This window comes from Macaca fascicularis, chromosome 14 (genome assembly GCF_037993035.2).
Source record: "Macaca fascicularis isolate 582-1 chromosome 14, T2T-MFA8v1.1".
NCBI lineage: Eukaryota > Metazoa > Chordata > Mammalia > Primates > Cercopithecidae > Macaca > Macaca fascicularis.
In genome coordinates this window covers 30,088,801-30,110,049 of record NC_088388.1, presented here as the reverse complement: position 1 = coordinate 30,110,049, position 21,249 = coordinate 30,088,801, and the positions used below count along the sequence as shown (strand labels likewise).

At 43.2% G+C, this 21,249-nt stretch overlaps 1 protein-coding gene across 2 annotated transcripts in view; it reads right to left on the bottom strand.

The window, feature by feature from the left end:
- The window catches only part of PAMR1 (peptidase domain containing associated with muscle regeneration 1), a 99,360-nt gene that overhangs the window by 42,295 nt on the left and 35,816 nt on the right, over positions 1–21,249 (bottom strand). For both annotated transcript variants that reach the window (XM_005578185.4, XM_005578186.4), the window contains exon 3: positions 17,353–17,481. In XM_005578185.4, coding sequence (XP_005578242.3) covers positions 17,353–17,481 — 129 coding nt within the window. The remainder of the gene's footprint in view (positions 1–17,352; positions 17,482–21,249) is intronic.

Here is a 21,249-nt window from a genome sequence, read left to right as displayed (position 1 = left end):
GAGAGTTAAATAAATAACTTGTCTAGCCACTAAGTGACAGAGCAAAGACTCAAACCTAGCTGTGTTTGAATGTAAAGTTTAAGCCACCCTATCATCCTTCCTCTCCAGGCCTGACAAATGCCAGCCTGCTGCCCCTACCTTAAAAGGCTCAGAAAGTAGACCCTCCCCACAGCTCTACTCTCTTCCCTCCACCATCCAGGCAGGAAACCAAGGCACTAATTTATTCTATGAGCAGTCATGTAATAAATGCCTCTTCAAAGCATGACAGTGGAAAGGAGAGATGATTTCCAACCAGTCGGACTGGATTGATGATTTTCTCATATTTTCTTGCTCCCAACTCCTTTCGTTCAAATGAACTCCTATCAAGACCACCAATAAAACTAAATGTATCAAAAAGGGGCTCCTGGTTAAAGCAGAATGAGGGGCCCAAAACCCTCCACCTCGACCCCTACCTAGTTGTCTGCTGAGTTACCTCCAAGGAATCCCTGAGATTTGAAAAACACTGTATTGAATAGTCTTTAAATTAGATCATGTTTTCTAGTGTTAAGATAAGCACAGGTATAGCAGATGCACTGTATTTTTGTAACCAAAAGTTTGGGGGAAATGTCTTGAAGTGGTTCTATGGAAAAATTATTTGGATAATGAAATAAATTATATTCTCTACCTGGGGGTGGCACACTATGATCCTTGGGCCAAATATAGCCCACTGCCTGCTTTTGTAAGTAAAGTTTTATTGGAACACAGTGACACCCATTCATTTATGTATTGCCTATGGCTGTTTTTGGACTATCATGGCAGAGTTAAGTAATTATAGCAAGAGACAGTAGGCCCCATAAAATGAAAATACTTACTATCCAGCTCTTTACATAAAAAGTATACCTTCCCTATTTCTATACAGAAATCCAGATTGCCTTCTTAAACTCTGGATACATAGTTATATTCAATAACTCCCCAAAAGTATAAGATTTCATAACTGAAAATAAAAATATTATCAGTGGATACTGCACCATGGCAAGATGACAGTAGTAACATTTCTAGTGTTAGGAAAAGAGCCCAAACTCCACTTTTGACAAAGCTATGAGGTCTGAGGCTTCTTACTTTTGTAAAAACTACTGCTAGGTCATACTATCTATCTCTTCACTAAGATCTTTATTGCTGCTGCCCTGTGCCAATGATGGGAAGCATCATCCACTAGTTTCTACTTGGGGCTTCTGTCTAGTCCCAGCCTCCATCACCTGTCTCTTTGTAATCTCATCTCCTCCTTGATCTCCTGGTGATATGGTCTGGCTGTGTCCCCAACCAAATCTCATCTTTGTAGTTCCCATAATCCCCACATGTCATAGGAGGTAACTGAATCATGTGAGTGGTTACTCTCATGCTGTTCTCGTGACAGTGAGTGAGTTTTCACGAGATTTGATGGTTTTATAAGAGGTTTTCCATCTTCACTTGGCACTTCTCTCTCCTGCTACCATGTGAAGAAGGACGTGTTTGCTTCCCCTTCTGCTGTGATTGTAAGTTTCCTGAGGCCTCCCCAGCCCCACGGAACTGTGAGTCAATTAAACCTCTTTCCTTTATAAATTACCCAGTCTCGGGTATTTCTACATAGCAGCGTGAAAACAAACTAATACGCCTGCCATTCACCCTTGTCCCCTAACATTCTATTGTCTACCCAGCATCCAAAGCCACCTTTTAAATAAATGAATCAGATCACATTATCCTCTTGATTCAAAGAGGTTCTCCTTCCAAAGGTTCTCCACTGTGTAAACACCTTCCTATGACATTTGTAGCCCTGCCTTGCTGGCTGCCTAAAGCAACCCTCCTCCCAATCTCACGTACCACTCATCTGCTTGTCCACACTGCCCCAGACACCGCCTGCTTTCTGTGCCCCACTCCCACCTTGTACTTGCTGTTTCCTAAACCTAGAAGGCCCCTCTTCGTCTGCATCTCTTTCCTGTAAGAATTAAGCTTATATGATTGCACCACTGCACTCTAGCCTGGGTGACAGAGCAAGACTTCACCTAAAAAGATATAGTAATAAAAATAATAAGCACGACTGCCACTTCTTCAAAAGGCCTTCCTTGCCATCCAGCTAAAATAGGCCCTCTTAATTCTATGGTCAATATCATTACTCTGTTTTGTTTTCTTCATAGTACACATGCTTATTTGAAATTATCTCGCTTACTTGCTTACTCCCTTTGATAGAGCTGGGATCTTTTCTAGCGTGTACACCTAGAATGGTACCTGGCATGTAACAGGTGCTCAATGCATATTTGTTGAATAAATGGATGATGATATTATTATAGGCCAGGCACTAAAGCTTTGCATTTTCTCATTTAATCTTCATAAAAAACCAAAGAGAACAACATTCATCTCCCCGTTTTCCAGATGTTTTCCAGATGTGGAACACTAAAGATGGAGAAGTTAAGTGATTTCCCTAAACTCAGATGCCAGGAAGTTAGAAGACTGTAAATCGTTGTCCTAATGGTAAAGCAGTGGTTAAGAACAGAGACTGCAGAATCTGACTGGCCTTAGTTTGAAACTCAGCTTTATTTTCCCTAGCTGTGCAGCCTTGGGCAAGTTACTTCCTCTGTCAGAACCTCAGTCAGCTTGAATCAAATGTGAATAAAAGTGGCAGCTACTGTGTATGGTTTTGTAAGGCTTAAATCAAATTGTGCATGGCAAACTCAGGAAAATTAGTAAATGTTAGCTGTTTGTATTGAGTGGCAGAGCAGAGATTTGACCTCGGATCTGTCTAGTATCAACGCTGAGTCTTTGCTGGTATGTTAAACTGTCTTTGGGGCATTCTGACCCAGGCCTCTCCCACTCCATTTTGAAACGGCAGAATTTTTCCACCCCTAAGAGAGATACATGGAATCTTTGCCCGCTCCCTTTTTATAATGCACGTTCCTTCTTCCTGCACACCTCACACTCCTCATCGCCCCCATCTACCCATCTGCTGCTGGGCTACGGAAGCGATATGTAGGGTGTGAGAGACAACAAAACAAGCCTTCCTGCACAGCCCCCGCCCTCAGGGACGGGCAGCTTCCCAGCCTGCAAGGTGTTAAATCCCAGCTCCCTCAGCAAACCTCCTGCTGGGGATCCCAAATTAGAACCAGCAGCAAATGCTGCCAGCCTGCTCCCAGTTTCTTCTCTCCATATGGAAGCTGGAAGCAGACAGCTGTGCCTCAGGCCCCTCCCCAAATCCAAGGGAAGGCAGTGCTCATCTCCATTTAGGCTTCCTTGGCACATCCATTTGGGCTTTGGCCAGCTCCAGGGTCTCTTGCAGTCTCTAGAGGGCTCAGTTCCCATCCTCAACCAGGTGCCCGATCCCTGGCCATGTGAAATGCTGGACCACCTGTTCCTGTAGGCTCAGGGGCTGTCCTTCAGAAGTAGCCAGGATTCTAAACACATGCAACATCTCCATTCTTCTTAATGAGGTTCCTTTTCACTCTGAAGGGGAGGGCAGAGTTGGCCCCAAGATGGGGAACAACTTCCAAACAACCAGAGACAAAGGGGCCACTTCTTGGAAATGTGCTTGGAAAAAGGAATATTAGGGAAACAGCAAGAGGAGGAGAGAGCTGCACTCCCTCCCCACATCAAGGAACGCCTTAAATTCCCTCTCCACTCTTGCCTCTACTTGAAGAGCTGGCGAGCCTGGGTCCAGGGGCAGCCTGACTACACCTCTCTGTCCAGGGCAGAACAGTGAACACAGCTGAGTGTTCCTGCCAAGGAAGTATCGCTGGCCAACCTAGCAGGTGGTCCTGAGTCTGAAAGACCAGAGCAGGCAAAGAGCCTGGAAGATGTGCTCAGATTCCTTAACAATATCTTACTGCAGGAGAAGAGGGGTATAGGTGTGTGCATGTGTGTGTGTGTTTGTGTGTGTGTAGTGATATCTGTCAGTGAAGCTGGACTGTGCCCTGAGCTCTCAAATTCTGGCATCATCGCCAATCTTCCCCCATGACTACATTCCCAAACAGAAGGGGCAGTTGGATAGACCCTGCTTCTACAGAACTGAAAGGAAATCTTTATTAATTTCTAGACCAGTAAGACAGCTGGAAAAGGCTCTCAACAAAAAATGAACACCCTTAGCCTCATTCAAAAGTCTTCTTATCTTCAGCATTTGGTGCAGGGAAGGGGATTGCAGGAGAGACACACACACTTCTAAGAAGTGGTTGGGTTTTGTTTTTCTTTACTGTTTCCTCTTAGAAAGAAAAGGAGGACTTAAAAAAAAATTCAGAGAGAGGCATTTGCATTTTCTCTCCTCCTTCAAAGATGACACAGTCTGTGATGCCAGCCAGGGTCCAAATCTTAGTTCGACCACTTTCTAGTTGTGTGACTCTAAAAAAGGCCACTGTATTTTCTGAGCCAAGGTCTCTCATTTGGAAATGAGAATATTTGTACCTACAACAATGTGTTTTTCTCAGTCGTCTTGGGGATTAAATGAGATATTGTGTGTAAAGCACTTAGCACAGCACCTGGTACATAAAAATGCTCAATAAGTGGCAACAAATACTGTTATTTTTCTTGAGTCTTGTCTGGATCTGAGGCACTGACTGTTTTGGTCCAGGAATCACAGGGGACAGTTCAGGTTCTGACCCACTGCTCCAGGGTTCATGAGAGCCTCATCTCATCACTGACTAGAATCCTAAACTCATCAGGCTTAGCATCCCAGACAGTGATAGCAGAGCCAAGGCTTGGATGATGAAGACCCAAGGCCCTCCCACATCAAGAGATGGTTTCATGGAGAGGATAAAAGAAGGGGCTCTGGGGCTGGCTTCTGAATTTGCATCCTGGCTCTGCCACTTACAAGCTGTATGACAGCAGAAAAGTTATTTATCCCTCTGTGCCTGAGTGTCCTCGTCTGTCACATTGCTGTGACAAGGGTTGCAATGGGGATTAAATGAGTCAGCACAGGAAGGTACTCCAAATAATGCCTGGTTCATAGTAAGTACTAAGTGTTGGCTTTTTTCAGGGGCTCAGGTGTTCATCAGGAACAATGACAGGTCCTCAGCTCAGCCTGTGAGTTGACCTGTAACCCCAATCCACCTGACTCTATGATGACTGTTTATTGAGTTGTCTGCCTCCCCCACGACACAGTTCCACGAGAGCAGGGATATCATCTGTCCTGTTTACACCTATATGTCCATCAAGTCAGTGCTCAATTACCATAGCTACTAACTGAATGAATGGTTAGACCAAAAAACCAATTCAAAATTATTCCTGTCCAAACAAACCATTATTAAAGCCCCTCCCCACCACCCTGTGTCCAATGGCCTGTCCATTCAGTTGAGAAAATGATTGTCCAGAAAGAATAGCATCTACCACTTTGCTTCAGAAAGCCTTTCTTCCCCCAAAGTTGCCAGGGTTATCATAAAACACTCACATGGAAATAGCTCTGCTAATGGAACTCAATGGACAGAGTCTGGCTAGGGTAGCACAAAGAGTTAAGATTGCTAAATACTTTCAGTCTCTTTTCCCTATGCTTCAGTTTGGTTGATTTCTATTGATATGTCTTTAAGTTCCCTGATCCTTTCTTCTATTTTGACCAATAGGCTGTTAATTGCCTCCAATAAATTTTTGTTTTATTTCAGATAATGCATTTTTCAGTTCCAGGATTTCCAGCTGGTTTCTTTTTTATTGTATTGTTCAGTGCTAGGGTTTCCATTTTGTTCTTTTAAATACTTTCCAAATCTCTCCTGAATTTTTTTCTTTTTTTTGTTATTTTACTTTAAATTTCAGGATGCATGTGCAGAACGTGCAGGTTTGTTACATAGGAATACGTGTGCCATGGTGGTTTGCTCCACCTGTCTACCCATCATCTAGGTTTTAAGCCCTGCATGCATTAGATATTTGTCCTGATGTTCTCCCTCCCCTCACTCCCCACCCCGGGACAGGCCCTGGCGTGTGTTGTTTCCCTCCCTGTGTCCATGTATTCTCATCGTTGAGCTCCCACTTGTTGTGACAACATGTGGTGTTTGGTTTTCTGTTCCTGTGTTAGTTTGCTGAGGATGATGCCTTCCAGCTTCATCCAGGTCCCTGCAAAGGACACGATCTCATTCCTTTTTATGGCTACATAGTATTCCATGATGTATTATATATCTCATTTTCTTTATTGAATCTATCACTGATGGGCATTTGGGTTGGTTTCATATCTTTGCAATTGTACATAGTGCTGCAATAAACATACGTGTGCATATGTCTCTATAGTAGAAAGATTCATATTCCTTTGGGTATATACCCAATAAAGGAATTGCTGGGTCAAATGGTATTTCTGGTTCTAGATCCTTGAGAAATCACCATGCTGTCTTCCACAATGGCTGACCTAATTTACATTCCCACCAACAGTTTAAAAGCTTTCCTATTTCTCCACAGCCTCACCAGCATCTATTATTTCTTGACTTTTTAACAACCGCCATTCTGACTGGCATGAGATAGTATCTCATTGTGTTTCTAATTTGCATTTCTCTAATAATAGTGATGTTAAGCTTTTTTTATATGTTTGTTGGCTGCATAAATATCTTCTTGTTTTGTTTATTTGTCTGTCTGTTTGTTTGTTTTGAGACAGAGTCTTGCTCTGTTGCCCAGGCTGGAGTGCAGTGGCATGACCTTGGCTCACTGCAACCTCTACCTCCCGGGTTCAAACGATTTTCCTGCTTCAGCCTCCCAAGTAGATGGGAGTACAGATGCACACCACCACGCCTAGCTAATTTCTGTATTTTTAGTAGAGATGGGGTTTCACCATGTTGGCCAGGCTGGTGACAAACTCCTGATCTCACGTGATCCACCACCTCAGCCTCCCAAAGTGCTGGTATTACAGGCATGAGCCACCTTGCCCGGCCATAAATGTTTTCTTTTGCGAAGTGCCTGTTCATATCTTTTGTCCACTTTTTGATGGGTTTGTTTTTTTCTTGTAAATTTGTTTAAGTTCCTTGTAGATTCTGGATATCAGAACTTTGTCAGATGGGTAGATTACAAAAATGTTCTCCCATTCTGTAGGTTGCCTGTTTGTTCTGATGATAGTTTCTTTTGCTGTGCAGAAGCTTTTTAGTCTAATTAGGTCCCATTTGTCAATTTTAGCTTATGTTGCAATTGCTTTTGGCATTTTCATCATTAAGTCTTTGCCCATGCCTATGTCCTGAATGGTGTTGCCTATGTTTTCTTCTAGGGTTTTTATAGTTTTGGGCTTTACATTTAAGCCTTTAATCCATCTTGAGTTAATTTTTAAGGTGTAAGAAAGGGGTCCAGTTTCAGTTTTCTGCATATGGCTGGCCAGTTTTCCCAGAACCATTTATTAAACAGGGAATCCTTTCCTCATTGCTTGTTTTTGTCAGGTCTGTTGAAGATCAGATGATTGTAGATGTATGGTGTTCTTTCTGAGGTCTCTGTTCTGTTCCATTGGTCTATATGTCTGTTTTGGCACCAGCACCATGCTGTTTTGATTACTGTAGCCGTGTAGTATAGTTTGAAGTCAGGTAGCATGATGCCTCCAGCTTTATTCTTTTTGCTTAGGATTGTTTTGGCTATACGGGTTCTTTTTGGTTCCATATGGCATTTAAAGTATTTTTTTTTCTAAATCTGTAAAACACGTCAATGGTAGTTTGATGGGAATAGCATTGGATCTATAAATTACTTTGGGCAGTATGGCCATTTTCACAATATTGATTCTTCCTATCCATGAGGATGGAATGTTTTTCCATGTGTTTGTGTCCTCTCTTATTTCCTTGAGTAGTGGTTTGTAGTTCTCCTTGAAGAGGTCCTTTACATCCCTTGTTATCTGTATTCCTAGGTGTTTTGTTCTCTTTGTAGCAACTGTGAATGGGAGTTCATTCACGATTTGGCTCTCTGCTTGTCTATTGTTGGTGTATAGGAATGTTTGTGATTTTTGCTCATTGATTTTGTGAATTTTTCATGTCTTCATCCATTATATTCATCTTTTCCTGTCAATCTTTTAGTGCATTTATTTTAAAGTTATGTAAAAGTTTCTTGTTTGAAAATTTCCATTTCATCATCCATGCTCTATTTCTTTTGACTGAGTGTTCTCTTAAATGTAGATCTTATTTTCTTGCTTCTTCACAACAGGAGATCTATTGTTTCCTTTGATTGGAAATGCCCTTTCCTCTATTACGTTGGCAGGAGAACTGATGAGGGATGAATCAGTTCGACCCAATCAAGGGTTAAGCTGATTTGGGGCAGGACTGAAGCTATAACCTCATCAGAAGAGCCTTGAAATTCAAACTCCATAAACTTAAGGAAATCTCTCTTTGATTTTCATCTCCTCCTTCCCCCAGCTTCCTGCACTCCCATGACTACAAGACTGGGAAGCTGTGAGCCCATGAGACTGTGAGAGTTTGAGACCACAGGCTTATGAAGCTGTAAGGTGAGGACATCCCAAGATCTCCTGCTTCGTAGCCTCATTCCAGCCTTTGCTTGCACAGCTAAATTCCATTTAAGAAAATACTTGGTGGAGAGAATTGTCTTTGCCTTGGGGTCTCCTCTAGATTTCAGTTCAAGCAGTCAGCCCACAGATTCAAAAGTTTTCCTGGCCCTCCTCCTCCTCTGTTAGGCCTCTTCCTGCACTTGCCCTGCCCCCAACCTCAGCAACTGCCTTCAAGTATGAAGCAGCCCGAATCTCTTGCTCATCCTGGAAGAACTCATCCCTCTGGAGTTTAAATTCTTTCAGATTTCATATTCACAGACATATTATGGCTTTAATGAAAATTGTTATTTTCTTTGGTTTAATCTAGTGATTTCTTACTGTTTAAGCAGGAGGGAAGGTCTTTCACATCCTTCTATACCTTCATCAGAAGCTGAGCTATGATTGATAAGTTCTTTAATAACATAAAATCCTCTACAAAGATTTAAACATTAATTCTCTGGGGTCAAAGAGCTTCAGCACATAAAATATAAAATACTATTTGCCATACAATACTTTGTCTAGTGAAGACTACCTCCTTGTGTCCAGTGTGTATTCTTTACCCTTAAAGACTTCTCTTTTATTATCTTTCTTCTCTGGCCCTTTATGGATTTCTTCCCCTGCCCCCTAAAACAACAACTAACAAACAGAGCTCTGGATTATAAGAACAGCATCCACCAGTTATTGAGCACTTACTATCTACCAGACTCCATCCACCATTTATTGAGCACTTACTATATATCAGACTCCATATTAAGGGATTTATAGACAGTTCTTCACTTAAACTTCACAAAAACTCTGAGGGCCACTATGAGGGTCCCAATTTTGTAAATGAGGAAACAGAGATTCACAAAGATTGGGTAACTTTGCCCAAAGCCAGGAAAGGAATACAGATTAAATCCAAGCCCAGGCTGCTAACTGCCACCTAATACCATCCCCAGTTTGAATCAGCCTGGGCACTGTTCTTCTTCTGGGAGCATCAAGACACAAAAGGCTGGAGCGAGATGAGGCAGTTTTCAGTGACACCGCCCTAGGCGATTCCACAACTCCCCTGGAGGGCAGCCCCAAAAGTCAGTAACACACAGCTTTGTAAGCCTTTTCCCCACTCCCCTTAAGTTTGCTCTTAATCATTCCTGCTTATGGCTCAGGAATCAGCCTGCACAAATCCTCTTCCTCTCTGATAACTCTTGCCCTACAAACATTTTTGGGCATGGCTTATGGCCAGTTCCTCTGTTTCTCTGCCTCTGTCCAAAATATGACTAAGAAGATAAATGTATTAAGGACCTATAATCTCTCCCCATAAATCCTCTCATCTGGGTTGCTTTCCTATCCTCCTCAGATGCCCAGTATCCTTCAAGGACTGAAAGGCTGGGATCACTGCCATGCCAGCTAGAAGTGTGGCATTCTGGGTCACTCTTGGGCCCTCCTGCTGCTCATCTTTTTTGATGGCCAAGGAACTCAGCCTAGGGCCAAGGTAAACCAACACCAGTCTGGTGGTCAGCAGTGGAAGTCAGCAGAGTGGTTCCACTTCAGAACTCAACTTTTGAGTTTAAGAAACCCTAAGAGGAAGCCTTGGTTTCGACTTTGGATATCAGCACCTCTAATAGCCAGCACCCAAATCGCAGTTCCTAAATACAATTTCCCACTATAAGAAACCAGGATGCATGGAGAAATGGCTGGTTTCAAGACCTGGCATAGAAAATCAAGGTGAACTTAAAACATTTGAGGATGAGGGGTAGAATGCAAGTAAGTGCTCAAGGAGCAATGAGGTGTAGCCAGCTTGAAGGGCCAAATCTGAAACAATCTAAGCATCAAAAGAAAAAATATGATAACGTTATGAAACAGAAAAAAATTAAAATTCATGAGTCTCATAGTGCAGAAAAAGAGAGCGAGCCAGATGTTGGAGAATGATAAAAAGTGGCGAATCCTGGAAAGGAGCATGTGGATGTATGCTATTTCATCTCTCTGTAGAACTGAAATTTTTACATTAAAAAGTAGAGAAAGGTAGAAAGAACAGCTCTTTTTTTTAAATGGCAATAAAGTGCCACTAGCTCCTAGTCTGGATATTCTGAGATTACTAAACCAATCTTTCCTGGACAGAAAGATGTGAATGAGTTCTCTCCTGGGCCCAATAGCCTCAGGTCGTTTGCCCATCCTCCTGGATAATACAACCTGCCAATGGTTATGCATGAATCAATTGCATAATGAATTTTAAGGTCATCATTAGTTAGGTTAGTAACACAAACATTGTCAAGGACAGTGAGCATATAAAGGTGCTACTGCATCTGTTCAGTGCCAGATGCTCTCTAATTCACATATAAAACAGCTCTGATACTTCTGGCACTTGTCCGCCACTCCTCCCTCCTTCTAAGGCTCTGTATAGTACTCAGGAAAGAAAAAAAAAATGCCCAGGCTCTTCAGAGACACTCAGAAGGAAGCGCCTTCAGGATAACGTTGTCTGAAAGGATCACTTGGGCGCCATCTAGTGGGAAAATGCTTACACTGCCATGGGGCTCCAGCGCTGTGTCCCAGCCATACACGGGCCACCCTTAACAAGATACGCGGGCGGCATACTGCTCAGCACCAGGAGGGCATTCAACAAAGAGTGGAATGAATTACTTCTTCCTATGAATTCCCTGCATGTATGTTTAGTGCCAGTATGAGGTGAGTGTGATAAGAAACTAATAACATCATATTGATGTTTTCTTATGGTCAAGCACCGTTTTCACAGATGGATTGTAAACTCATTGCAGAATCATTGTATTCCCTGGTGCCTAGCCCAGTGCTCCATAAGAAATGCTCCATCAGTGCTCATGGTGGTGGTAACATACACTGTGCGGAATGAGGCTTTCAGAACAAGCATAATGGAATTGAACAAGCACCACTGAACCAACACAGGATCGGCTAGGAATCTGACCGTTAGTTTGTTTTTTAAATTGCATAGCATTGACCACACTCCGTTTGTTTTTAACTTAAAAAAACAAATCTCCTCTCTAAACCACAAGCTCTAAGATGTCAGAGACCATGTCCATCTGGCTTATCATTGTACATCCAGTACCTAGAAGCAACCATTCAAGAAATATCTTTTGACTGGATGGGTAGATTAATGAAGGAAGGCGTGAGCTCTCTGTTCTACCTGCCTAGGTGATAGACTGGTTGCTCTGAGCCAGTTCTGCTGTCCTTGAGAAAGCCGGGACCCTCACATGGACACGATCACCAGCCTAACCAATGAGGCTCCATAAAAAGCCTCTTACACCAAGGCGCAACCCAAGACTCGAACAGTAGGTGCTATTTAAAAAGACACATGCTCAGGATTTCTGAATATTAATATTTTCTGTTTCATAACGTTTGGGTAACTACTATCCTTGTTTTGTTACCATTTGCTTTATTGACCTCGTGCATGCAAATATTCTTTCCCTCCTGTCCCCTGTACCCTGAACAAACCCCCTTACTCACATGGAGTGACTGGAGTATTGTTTAGAAATATTTATCCACCCTGCTTCCTTGAGGATGGCATATACTTCCCTACTTCACTCATTGGGAACTTAGCCATGTGACTCCTTTTGGCCAGTGGAATATGGGTGAGTGTGATGTGCACAGAGGCCTTATGTGCACCTGTGTGTTTGGCTTCGCCTCTTGTGCTTCTGCGACCCACCCTGAGAAGAGCATCCTCTGATGGCTGCTGTCCCTTCTGCCTGAGCCCTGCAGCCTGGAGCACAACCAACCCAGACCAGCCCAGTTGAAATCAGTGGAACCCCTGCCAACTCACAGACCCATAAGAAAGAAAAACAAACATTTGTCCTTTGAGATTGTTAGTTACCCAGAAAAAAAAAATGAACACTTTAACACCACCACCCCTGAAAGCTTCAACTTAGAAACTCTCCGATCATAATACCCTTCCCACCTACATGTTCCATTACTTTATTACCACCAAGCCTGCTTTTCCACTTAAGACTTCCTGTCCCTGTTCCCCCCACCAGGCTCTTTCTGGTTTCATGTCCTTCTCAATTGGGATCCTTGGTCAGTCACGTCTCAGCTTATTCTTGGATCAACAAAACAACTGGTTTTATTCCCTTCTGCTACTGCACTTCTAGAAAGTACCAGTCAATGTCCTAACTGACTGCATCATCTCCCTAAGAACTCTGGCTTCGACTGGGTCCTCCGTCTTGCTTGCACATGCTTTAAGCTTAACACCAGCTGGTGCCTTTTCTTGTTCCTCAAGTGGCTGCCCCAAACCTTTGGTTCTTTCAAGCCCCAGCCTCTCTTCTACTCATTCTCAGCAGAGATTTCACTCCCTACTTCTCAGAGAAAACAGGGAAACTCACCAGCGGGAGGCAGGCTAGGACCGTGGTTAAGAACAAGAATAAGGGGTCTGGAATCATCCTGGGCTTTACCCTAAGTGTATGGCCTCAGGCAAGTTTCTTCACAGCTCTGAGCCTCAGTTTCATTATCTATAAAGTGGGAGTATGTATTTTCATAGGGTATTTTCATACGTTACAGATAAAACAAGACACGGCACATAAAGTGCTCAGCACACTTCCTACCATATAATTACGAACAAACCAGATATGCTACCTATAAATAATTCTTTCCCTCCTGTCTCAGTCTAGGACAGAAAAGGAAACTCCCTCTCCTTTAACTCTCACTTTTGTTCTTGATCTCACAGGAAGTTCTTCTCCTTCAGCATAACATGGTCTTACCTTCTTCAGTTATTCTTACTCTAATATCTTCAATCTCTCCTACTGACATGTGACTCACATTAGCTTAAAACCTGTTTCACCCTTTCCCATCTTTTTTTTTTTTTTTTTTTTGAGAGACAGAGATGAGGTCTTGCTCTGTTGCTCAGGCTGGAATGCAGTAGTGCAATCATAGCTCACTGCAGTTTCAAAATCCTTGGCTGCAGAAGTGATTCTCCCTCCTCAGTCTCTTGAGTAGCTAGCACTACAGGCATGCACCACCATGCCTGGCTGATATTTTTTTAATATTGTACAGAGACAGAATCTCTTATTGTTGATCAGTCTGGCCTTGAACTCTTGTCCTCAAGTAACCTGACTGCCTCATCCTCCCAAAGTGTTGGGATTACAGGTATGAACCACTGCACCTGGCCTTTCCCATCTTAATTGGTATTTTTCCACAGCAGTTGATTTACTCGTATAAACTATCACCTTAATTCTCCCCTTCCTTGCTTGATTAAGCTTATTTAAAAGTTGTCTGTATTCTTTACGTCCATTTTTCACCCTTCAAATCTTGCCTTTTTTTTTTTTTTTTTTTTTTTTTTTTTTTGAAACTGTCTCACTCTGCCCAGGCTAGAGTGCAGTGGCATGGCTAATTTTTGTATTGTTTGCAGAGATGGGTTTTCACCATGTTGCTCAGGCTGGTCTCGAACTTCTGGGCTCAAGTGATCCACCTGCCTTGGTCTCCCAAAGTGCTGGGCTTTCAGGCATGAGCCACTGTGCCCCACCAAATCTTTATATGAAGTTGCTATTGCTCAGGTCACCAATCACATGCTAGCCATCAAATACAAAAACCTCTTTATTGCCTTCATCCTATGTGACCTTTCTGCCTTATTTTGAAACACTGCCCCCAGCTTCCAGAACCCTACTCCTTCCTGGTTCTCCTCCCATCTCTCGATCTTTTCCCATCTCCTTCCTGGTTTTCTCTTCCTTTCTTTTTACATCTGTTGCTATTTCCTCTGACCATGGTGCTCTGTTCACCTCCTACTTCCACCTATAACAGCCATATGCACTTCTCAAGTCTCCAAAATTATCTCAAGCTGCAGACACCTATTTCCTACTGTTTGCAGGGTCTCCTATAGGTGTCCAAATTCCAACTTATCTCAGGTAGAACTCACCTTCTTTCCCCCACCAAACCTCTTCCCTTTTATTATTCACGTAACAGCATCAACTTCTAGAGAGTTGATCAAACTAAAAATTTGAAAGGTAAACTCTTGAGGTTCCTCACCCCTACCTTCAGTGAGTCTTGAGTCCTGTCACTTCTTCCTTTAAGCTCTTCTAATTCTAGTCTCCCTTCTTCATCCCCTGAACCACTGCAATTGCACTCCTAATGGCTACCTTTGGATATGGTCTTCCTCCACTCTACTGGAGTTATGCTACAAGAGTTATCTGTCAAATGGTACTCCCCTGATTAAACCATCCATCATCTTAGAACCATGTCTAAGCTCTGAGCCCTGGCACACTATGCCCTTCACAGTCAGAGCTTGCCACCCCAAGACCATCACCTTGTTCTGATCACACCTCATGTCACACGCTTCCTTGAACACACCTTGCATTTCCACACCCTGACTATACTATCCCTCTGCCTGAAATATCTTCCTGTTCTGCCAACATATGAGCAAAGGCATAGCTCAATCTTCATCTCCTGTCTGAAACTTTCCCTCCCTCTCCCTGTCATCAACTGTTCTCTTAGCTAGTTCTCAGAGCACTTGGTCCATCCCCTACTTCACCACTCTTCCTTGGCTCCCCACTGCACTTGGAATAGCATCTAAATTCCTTACCTAGCTTACCTACATACAAGGCTGTATTAGTCTGTTCCCACACTGCTAATAAAGACATACCTGAGACCGGGTAATTTGTAAAGGGAAAAGAGGTTTAATGAATTCACAATTCCACATGCTGGGAAGGCCTCACAATCATGGCGGAAGGCAAAGGAGAAGCAAAGGCACATCTTACATGGCAGCAGGCAAGAGAGCTTATGCAGGGGAACTCCTGTTTATAAAACCATCAGATCTCGTGAGACTTATTCACTACCATGAGAACAGTATGGAGGAAACCACTCCTATGATTCAATTATCTCCACCTGACTCCACCCTTGACACATGGGGATTATTACAATTCAATGTGAGATTTGGGTGGGGACACAGCCAAACCATATCAAAGGCCATGTGTGATCACACTGGTGCCTACCACTCCAGCCCCAACAAATCCCCCTTTCCCTCTCATGTGCACAGAGAAAGAGCAATCTTCCATATGATCCAAAGCAGGAAAGAACCCAAAGTGATCCTATATAATCCAAAGGTCAATGTGAAGTCCAAAGCTGTGCACTACAGCTTTAATTATGACTATCCCAAACTATTATTGAAAGTAGTTTTGTCAGGCATGGTGGCATGTGCCTCTAGTCCCCACTATTTGAGAGGAGGATTGCTTGAATCCAGGAATTTGAGGCCAGCCTGGGCAATAGAGAAGGACCCCACCTCGGAAGAAAGGAAAAGAAACGAAAGGAAGAAGAGTAGTCTTCTTTCTGAATCACCTAACAATTCAGTAATTAAGGAGCATATAGGATAATAGTGATGTATTTATTGCATTAATTGAGCTTTTACTATTGTCAGAGAACTAGGTGCTTCACATACATTATCTCATTTAATCCTCAAATCAACCTAATGAGGTAGGTAGCCTTATTCTCCTTTTTTATAAAAGGACACTGATATTAGCAAGATTAGATGATTTGTCCAAGGTCATACTGGCAGCGATAGACAAAAACATTATTTAAACCCAGGTCTGTTTCATTCGAGAGCTTGTATTCTGCTCATTATGCGATACAGTCTCCATAGAACAGCTGCCAAAGAAGACCAGAGTTAAATATTGCGGCTGACCTACCTGGAACATAATCTGCCAGGTACTGATTTACGAGAAACCATCTAAAATGACATTGAAGTTTTAAACCTGCAACCGAGACCAACACTTAAAAAGTATCTGTATTGGCCGGGCGTGGTGGCTCAAGCCTGTAATCCCAGCACTTTGGGAGGCCGGGATGGGCGGATCACGAGGTCAGGAGATCGAGACCATCCTGGCTAACACGGTGAAACCCCGTCTCTACTAAGAAATACAAAAAATAGCCGGGCGAGGTGGCAGCGCCTGTAGTCCCAGCTACTCGGGAGGCTGAGGCCGGAGAATGGCGTGAACCCGGGAGGCGGAGCTTGCAGTGAGCTGAGATCCGGCCACTGCACTCCAGCCTGGGCTACAGAGCGAGACTCTGTCTCAAAAAAAAAAAAAAAAAAAAAAGTATCTGTATTATGGATAACTGAACTCCCCAGTTCACCTGGAAGTGCCAACAAGCCCCTTCTCCTCCTGGTATAGTTGAATTTCTCAGCTGCAGACCATACACTCATCCTTAGCCACAGAGTCTTGAAACTGATGGTATTTCAGTACAGATTATATCGGTCAAAGATACCAACCACACCTGATCCTCCATCTCTGTAAACTGGAAATATCATTCATAGGAGAAAATTAGACTGTAAGACCATTCTAACTGCTTCTGATTCAAGTAGGAGACATATGGAATAAGTTAGTGAAATAAAAGCAATTTGTACATTGCTTGAGATACAGACTCTCAGAGGGACATTTATCAATCAGGGCACTGCGGAGGGGAATCTTGGACTGAGCGAGAGATTAGATTTCCACTCCATTTTCAAAGAATTGAAACTCACAGAACTCTAATAAAAACTAAGTAATTCTTTCACATCAAGCAGATGCCAGAAAGAAACTCTTTCCTTGGACAAAAGGCATGCTAGCAATTTGCTGTGGGTTCCAGGAATTTAATTCAGGATTCAAGAAATTTACCAACAGAAATTCATATGTACAGTGCACTACAGACAACATTTCTGAAGACTTAGTCACTGTTTGCTGACCAAGGCTACCATGCAATTGCTTCTGGAATGCATAGAGCAGAAAGCCTTGGCCTCGCTTAGAAAAGGAGATTGAAGAGTAGACATAAACCTCCTGTGGCCAAGAATTCAAACAAATGTTCACAATCCACACCTCGCAGATGGAAACCCATCTTTGTTTTTATAGTTTTACCTAGAAAGCCCTCTGGCTGCAGGCTTTCCAAAACTCAGATTCCAAGGAGATAAATCTTGGTCCATTGTAAGCTAAGACTTTAAGACAGTGTGCACTAGAGACAGAGCTAGGTCAAGGTCTACTTACGCATGCAGTCTCCTCCGTACCAGCCTGCTCGGCACTCGGCACAGTAGAACCCCTTCACATAGAAGTCATCCAAGGTACCCCCCCATGAGCCATTTCGGCAGCTCTTGCAGTTTTCAAAGATGGTACAACCTGAAACATTCCCAAGAAGAGGAGTGTTAGGCCAAAGCACTTGCGGGTTCTAATCAGCTGCATGGGAGCACAACTGCACCTTCTCAGGGTCCTGTCTCAACTAAGAGCATCTGGGCCTAGAAAGGTGTCAGAGCCCAGAGGAAGAACCTCTCATCTCAAAGAAACTGCTAGAGGTGCCAGAATTCAGACTGGAGAGTTTAGAAGGGGGGTCTCAACGAGTATCCCAGGTAGTGGCTGGTGTTTTAAAGTAACACGAAACTGCCTGCAGGAAAAGGAAGAATCTATCAATATAGAGTCTTTTGTATAAATGCGTTACATGTTTATTGTGGAAGTTTTAGAAAATTTAGACCAGCAAAAAGAATTAAATAAAAAATATCTAAAACCCCATCACCCAAACTATTGCTAACAGTCTTTCTCTGCCTATATACACATACATTTTTTAAATTAGACTTATATGACTTATGGTACATTGTTTTTGTAACTTACTTTTGAATTTCATAATAGATAGTAAATATCTTCCTGTGTTATTAAATACTCTTCTATGTCATATACTTCTGTGATGAAAGTATGCCATTGGAAACAACTCTCCTGTCTAACAATAGGCTCACCCTGGAATGTGTCAGGCTCCCCGCAACCAGCAGGCCACACCAGAGGGGTTTGCGTGATTCTGCAACAAGGACCAGTTTAGAAACATGGTCTCTTGAGGGAGTCGGGGGTCGTGAGAAAAAGTACAAATGATTCAATCCCACTTAGCAAAACAGAGAACTAAGTTCTGGCTCTGCCATTGTGCAGATGTGTGTCCTTGGGCAAATTGGTTAAGCTTTCTGTGACTCAGTGTCCTCATTTGTCCAATTGGGTGTTATGATTTGGATCTGTGTCCCCACCCAAAGCTCATGTTGAGATGTAATCCCCAATGTTGGAGGTGGGGCCTGGTGGGAGGTGATTGGATCATGGGAGTGTGTGTTTGTTTTTTTTTTTAGACGGAGTCTCGCTCTGTCACCCATGCTGGAGTGCAGTGGCGCAATCTCAGCTCACTGCAACCTCCACCTCCCAGCTTCAAGTGATTCTCCTGCCTCAGCCCCCCGAGTAGCTGGAACTACAGGTGTGTGCCACCACACCCAGCTAATTTCTGTATTTTTAGTAAAGACGGGGTTTCATCATTTTGGCCAGGATGGTCTCGATCTCTTGACCTCATGATCCGCCCACACTGGCATCCCAAAGTGCTGAGATTACAGGCGTGAGCCACCGCACCTGGCCCATGGGAGTGGCTTTCTCATGAATGGTTTAGCACCATCCCCTTGGTACTGTCCTTGCGATAGTGAGTGAGTTCTCTTGAGATCTGATTGTTTAAAACTGTGTGGCACCTCCCCCTTCTCTTGTGCTCCTACTTTCACTCATGCTTTACCTTCCTCAATGAGTAAAAGCTGCCTGAGGCCTCCCCAGAAACAGATGCCACCATCCTTTCTGTACAGCCTGCAGAACCGTAAGCCAATTAAACTTCTTTTCTTATCAATTATCCAGTCTCAGGTATTTCTTTATAGCAATGTGAGAATGGCCTAACCCTGGGATTAGACATCGTATCTACCTCTTCAGACTGTTTTAATTTTTAATTAAATTATCACAAGTGCCTGCACATAGTATCTATAATACAAAATATGAACTCTTATCCCTGCCACTGCATACAGCATGCTCAATTTTAACAGCCTATTATCTGTTTTCCTATAATAGACTTAAGTCAAGGACTGTATCTTGTCCAACATTGTATCCACAGCACCATACAGTGGCTTGCACATAGTAAGTGTTCAATAAATATTATTTGAGTGAATGAAAGAAGGAAGAAGGAATGGCTAATACAAGCTTCTGAATTTCTTAAGATAAACAGCATTTCCTCAAGCTGATAGTATGCTTCTTTGCTTTCAGCTGAAATTAGGTTTTCCTTGGGCTGTAGTGTATGTACGTGTGGTTACTGTAGGAGAGAGATGCATAGCTCTCTCTTTCCACACTATCCTGATTTTGCTTCCCTTCTTCCAGTGTCCCCTTCTATCAGAGAAGATGAGTTGCTAATACAGCTGGCCCTCCGTATTCACAGGTTTGACATGCATGGATTCAACCAACCATGGCTAAAAAATACAGTACTCACAGGATGCAGAGCCCTGGAGTTCCATAGGGCCAACTGAGGGACTTGAGCATCTGTGGATTTTGGTATCTGCAGGGGTTGTGGAAACAGTCCCTCGTGGATATTGAGATATGACTGTATGATTTGTCAAATTCCAGTAGTCATGTGACCCATAACTGGGTCCCTGCAGGATCACTGTGCCTTCCAAAGACTATCTTTACTTACATGCCAATTCCCCCTCTTTAACTCCCTATCTCATCACTGCTGAGGAGGCAAATGGACTGAGTCTGCCCCCAGCAGCTGTCTTAGTCTGTTCTCACACTGCTAATAAAGACACACCTGTGACTGGTTAATTTATAAAAAGAGGTTTAATTGACTCACAGTTCCACATGGCTGGAGAGGCCTCACAATCATGGTGGAAGGCAAATGAGGAGCAAAGTCATGTCTTACATGGTGGCAGGCAAGAGAGCGTGTGCAGGGGAACTGCCACTTATAAAACCATCGGATCTCGTGAAACGTATTCACTATCATGAGAACAGCATGGGAAAGACCTGCCCCCATGATTCAATTACCTCCCACCAGATCCCTTCCACAACCTGTGGGGATTATTACAATTCAAGATGAGATTTGGGTGGGGACACAGAGCCAAATCCTATCAGCAGCCCTGGCCAACTCTCTTTCTTAGCACAGTCACATCAGAGTGCTTAGATATAAGCCACAGACACCAGCCTGGTGATTAAGATGAACAAGGCTATACTAAAAAGACACTAAATACAGAAATCATAAATACCCAGGGTGATGGATACCCTAAATACTCTGACTTGATTATTACACATTCTGTGCAAGTAACAAGATATCACATGTACCCCATAAACGTGTACAAATATTATGTATCAATTAAAAAGGAAAAAAAGACATTAGATAGTTCACAAAGTTGCTAGAAGGGCCAGGGGACCAAATGCAGAGCTATACAACCTAGAACTACAGGAAACCACACTGGCCCAGTGAGGACCCTGGTGCTACCAGATGCTACTAGAAGTCACCATTGACATCCCTGCCATTGGTGCCCCTCGACACTGATCCTGCTGCTCCACTGCCACCAGCAGAGAGAAGATCATTATCTATCATAATGATAGAAATGCAAACTGAAACTGTCCATGATCCCACCTATGAGACTGGCAAACATCCAAATGACACATCGTGTTGCAAGGCTTAGGGAAAACAGTACTCTCACACACTGCTGGAAAAAATGCCAAACGTATGGAGAAAACATGGCAAAGCAAGGCTGGGAAGTGACATATGCGCCCCCCTTTGACTCAGCGATCCCTCTTCCAGGAATCTACCTCGAAAATACACTGCAAAACTACTAAGTGATGTATGCCTAAGGGTAGTCATTGTAGTACTGTTAACAGCAAAAGGATGGAAACAACCCAAATGTTCATAAACTATGGTAATCCACACAAGGCAGATACATGCAACCATATAAACAAATGAAGAACATGGTTTCATACTGACATAGAGTGACCTCCAGCATATATTGTTAAGAGATAAAAGCAAGGCCAGGCACCAGGGCTCATCCCTGTAATCCCAGAACTTAGGGAGGCTGAGGCAGGCAGATCGCTTGAGCTCAGGAGTTCGAGACAAGTCTGGGC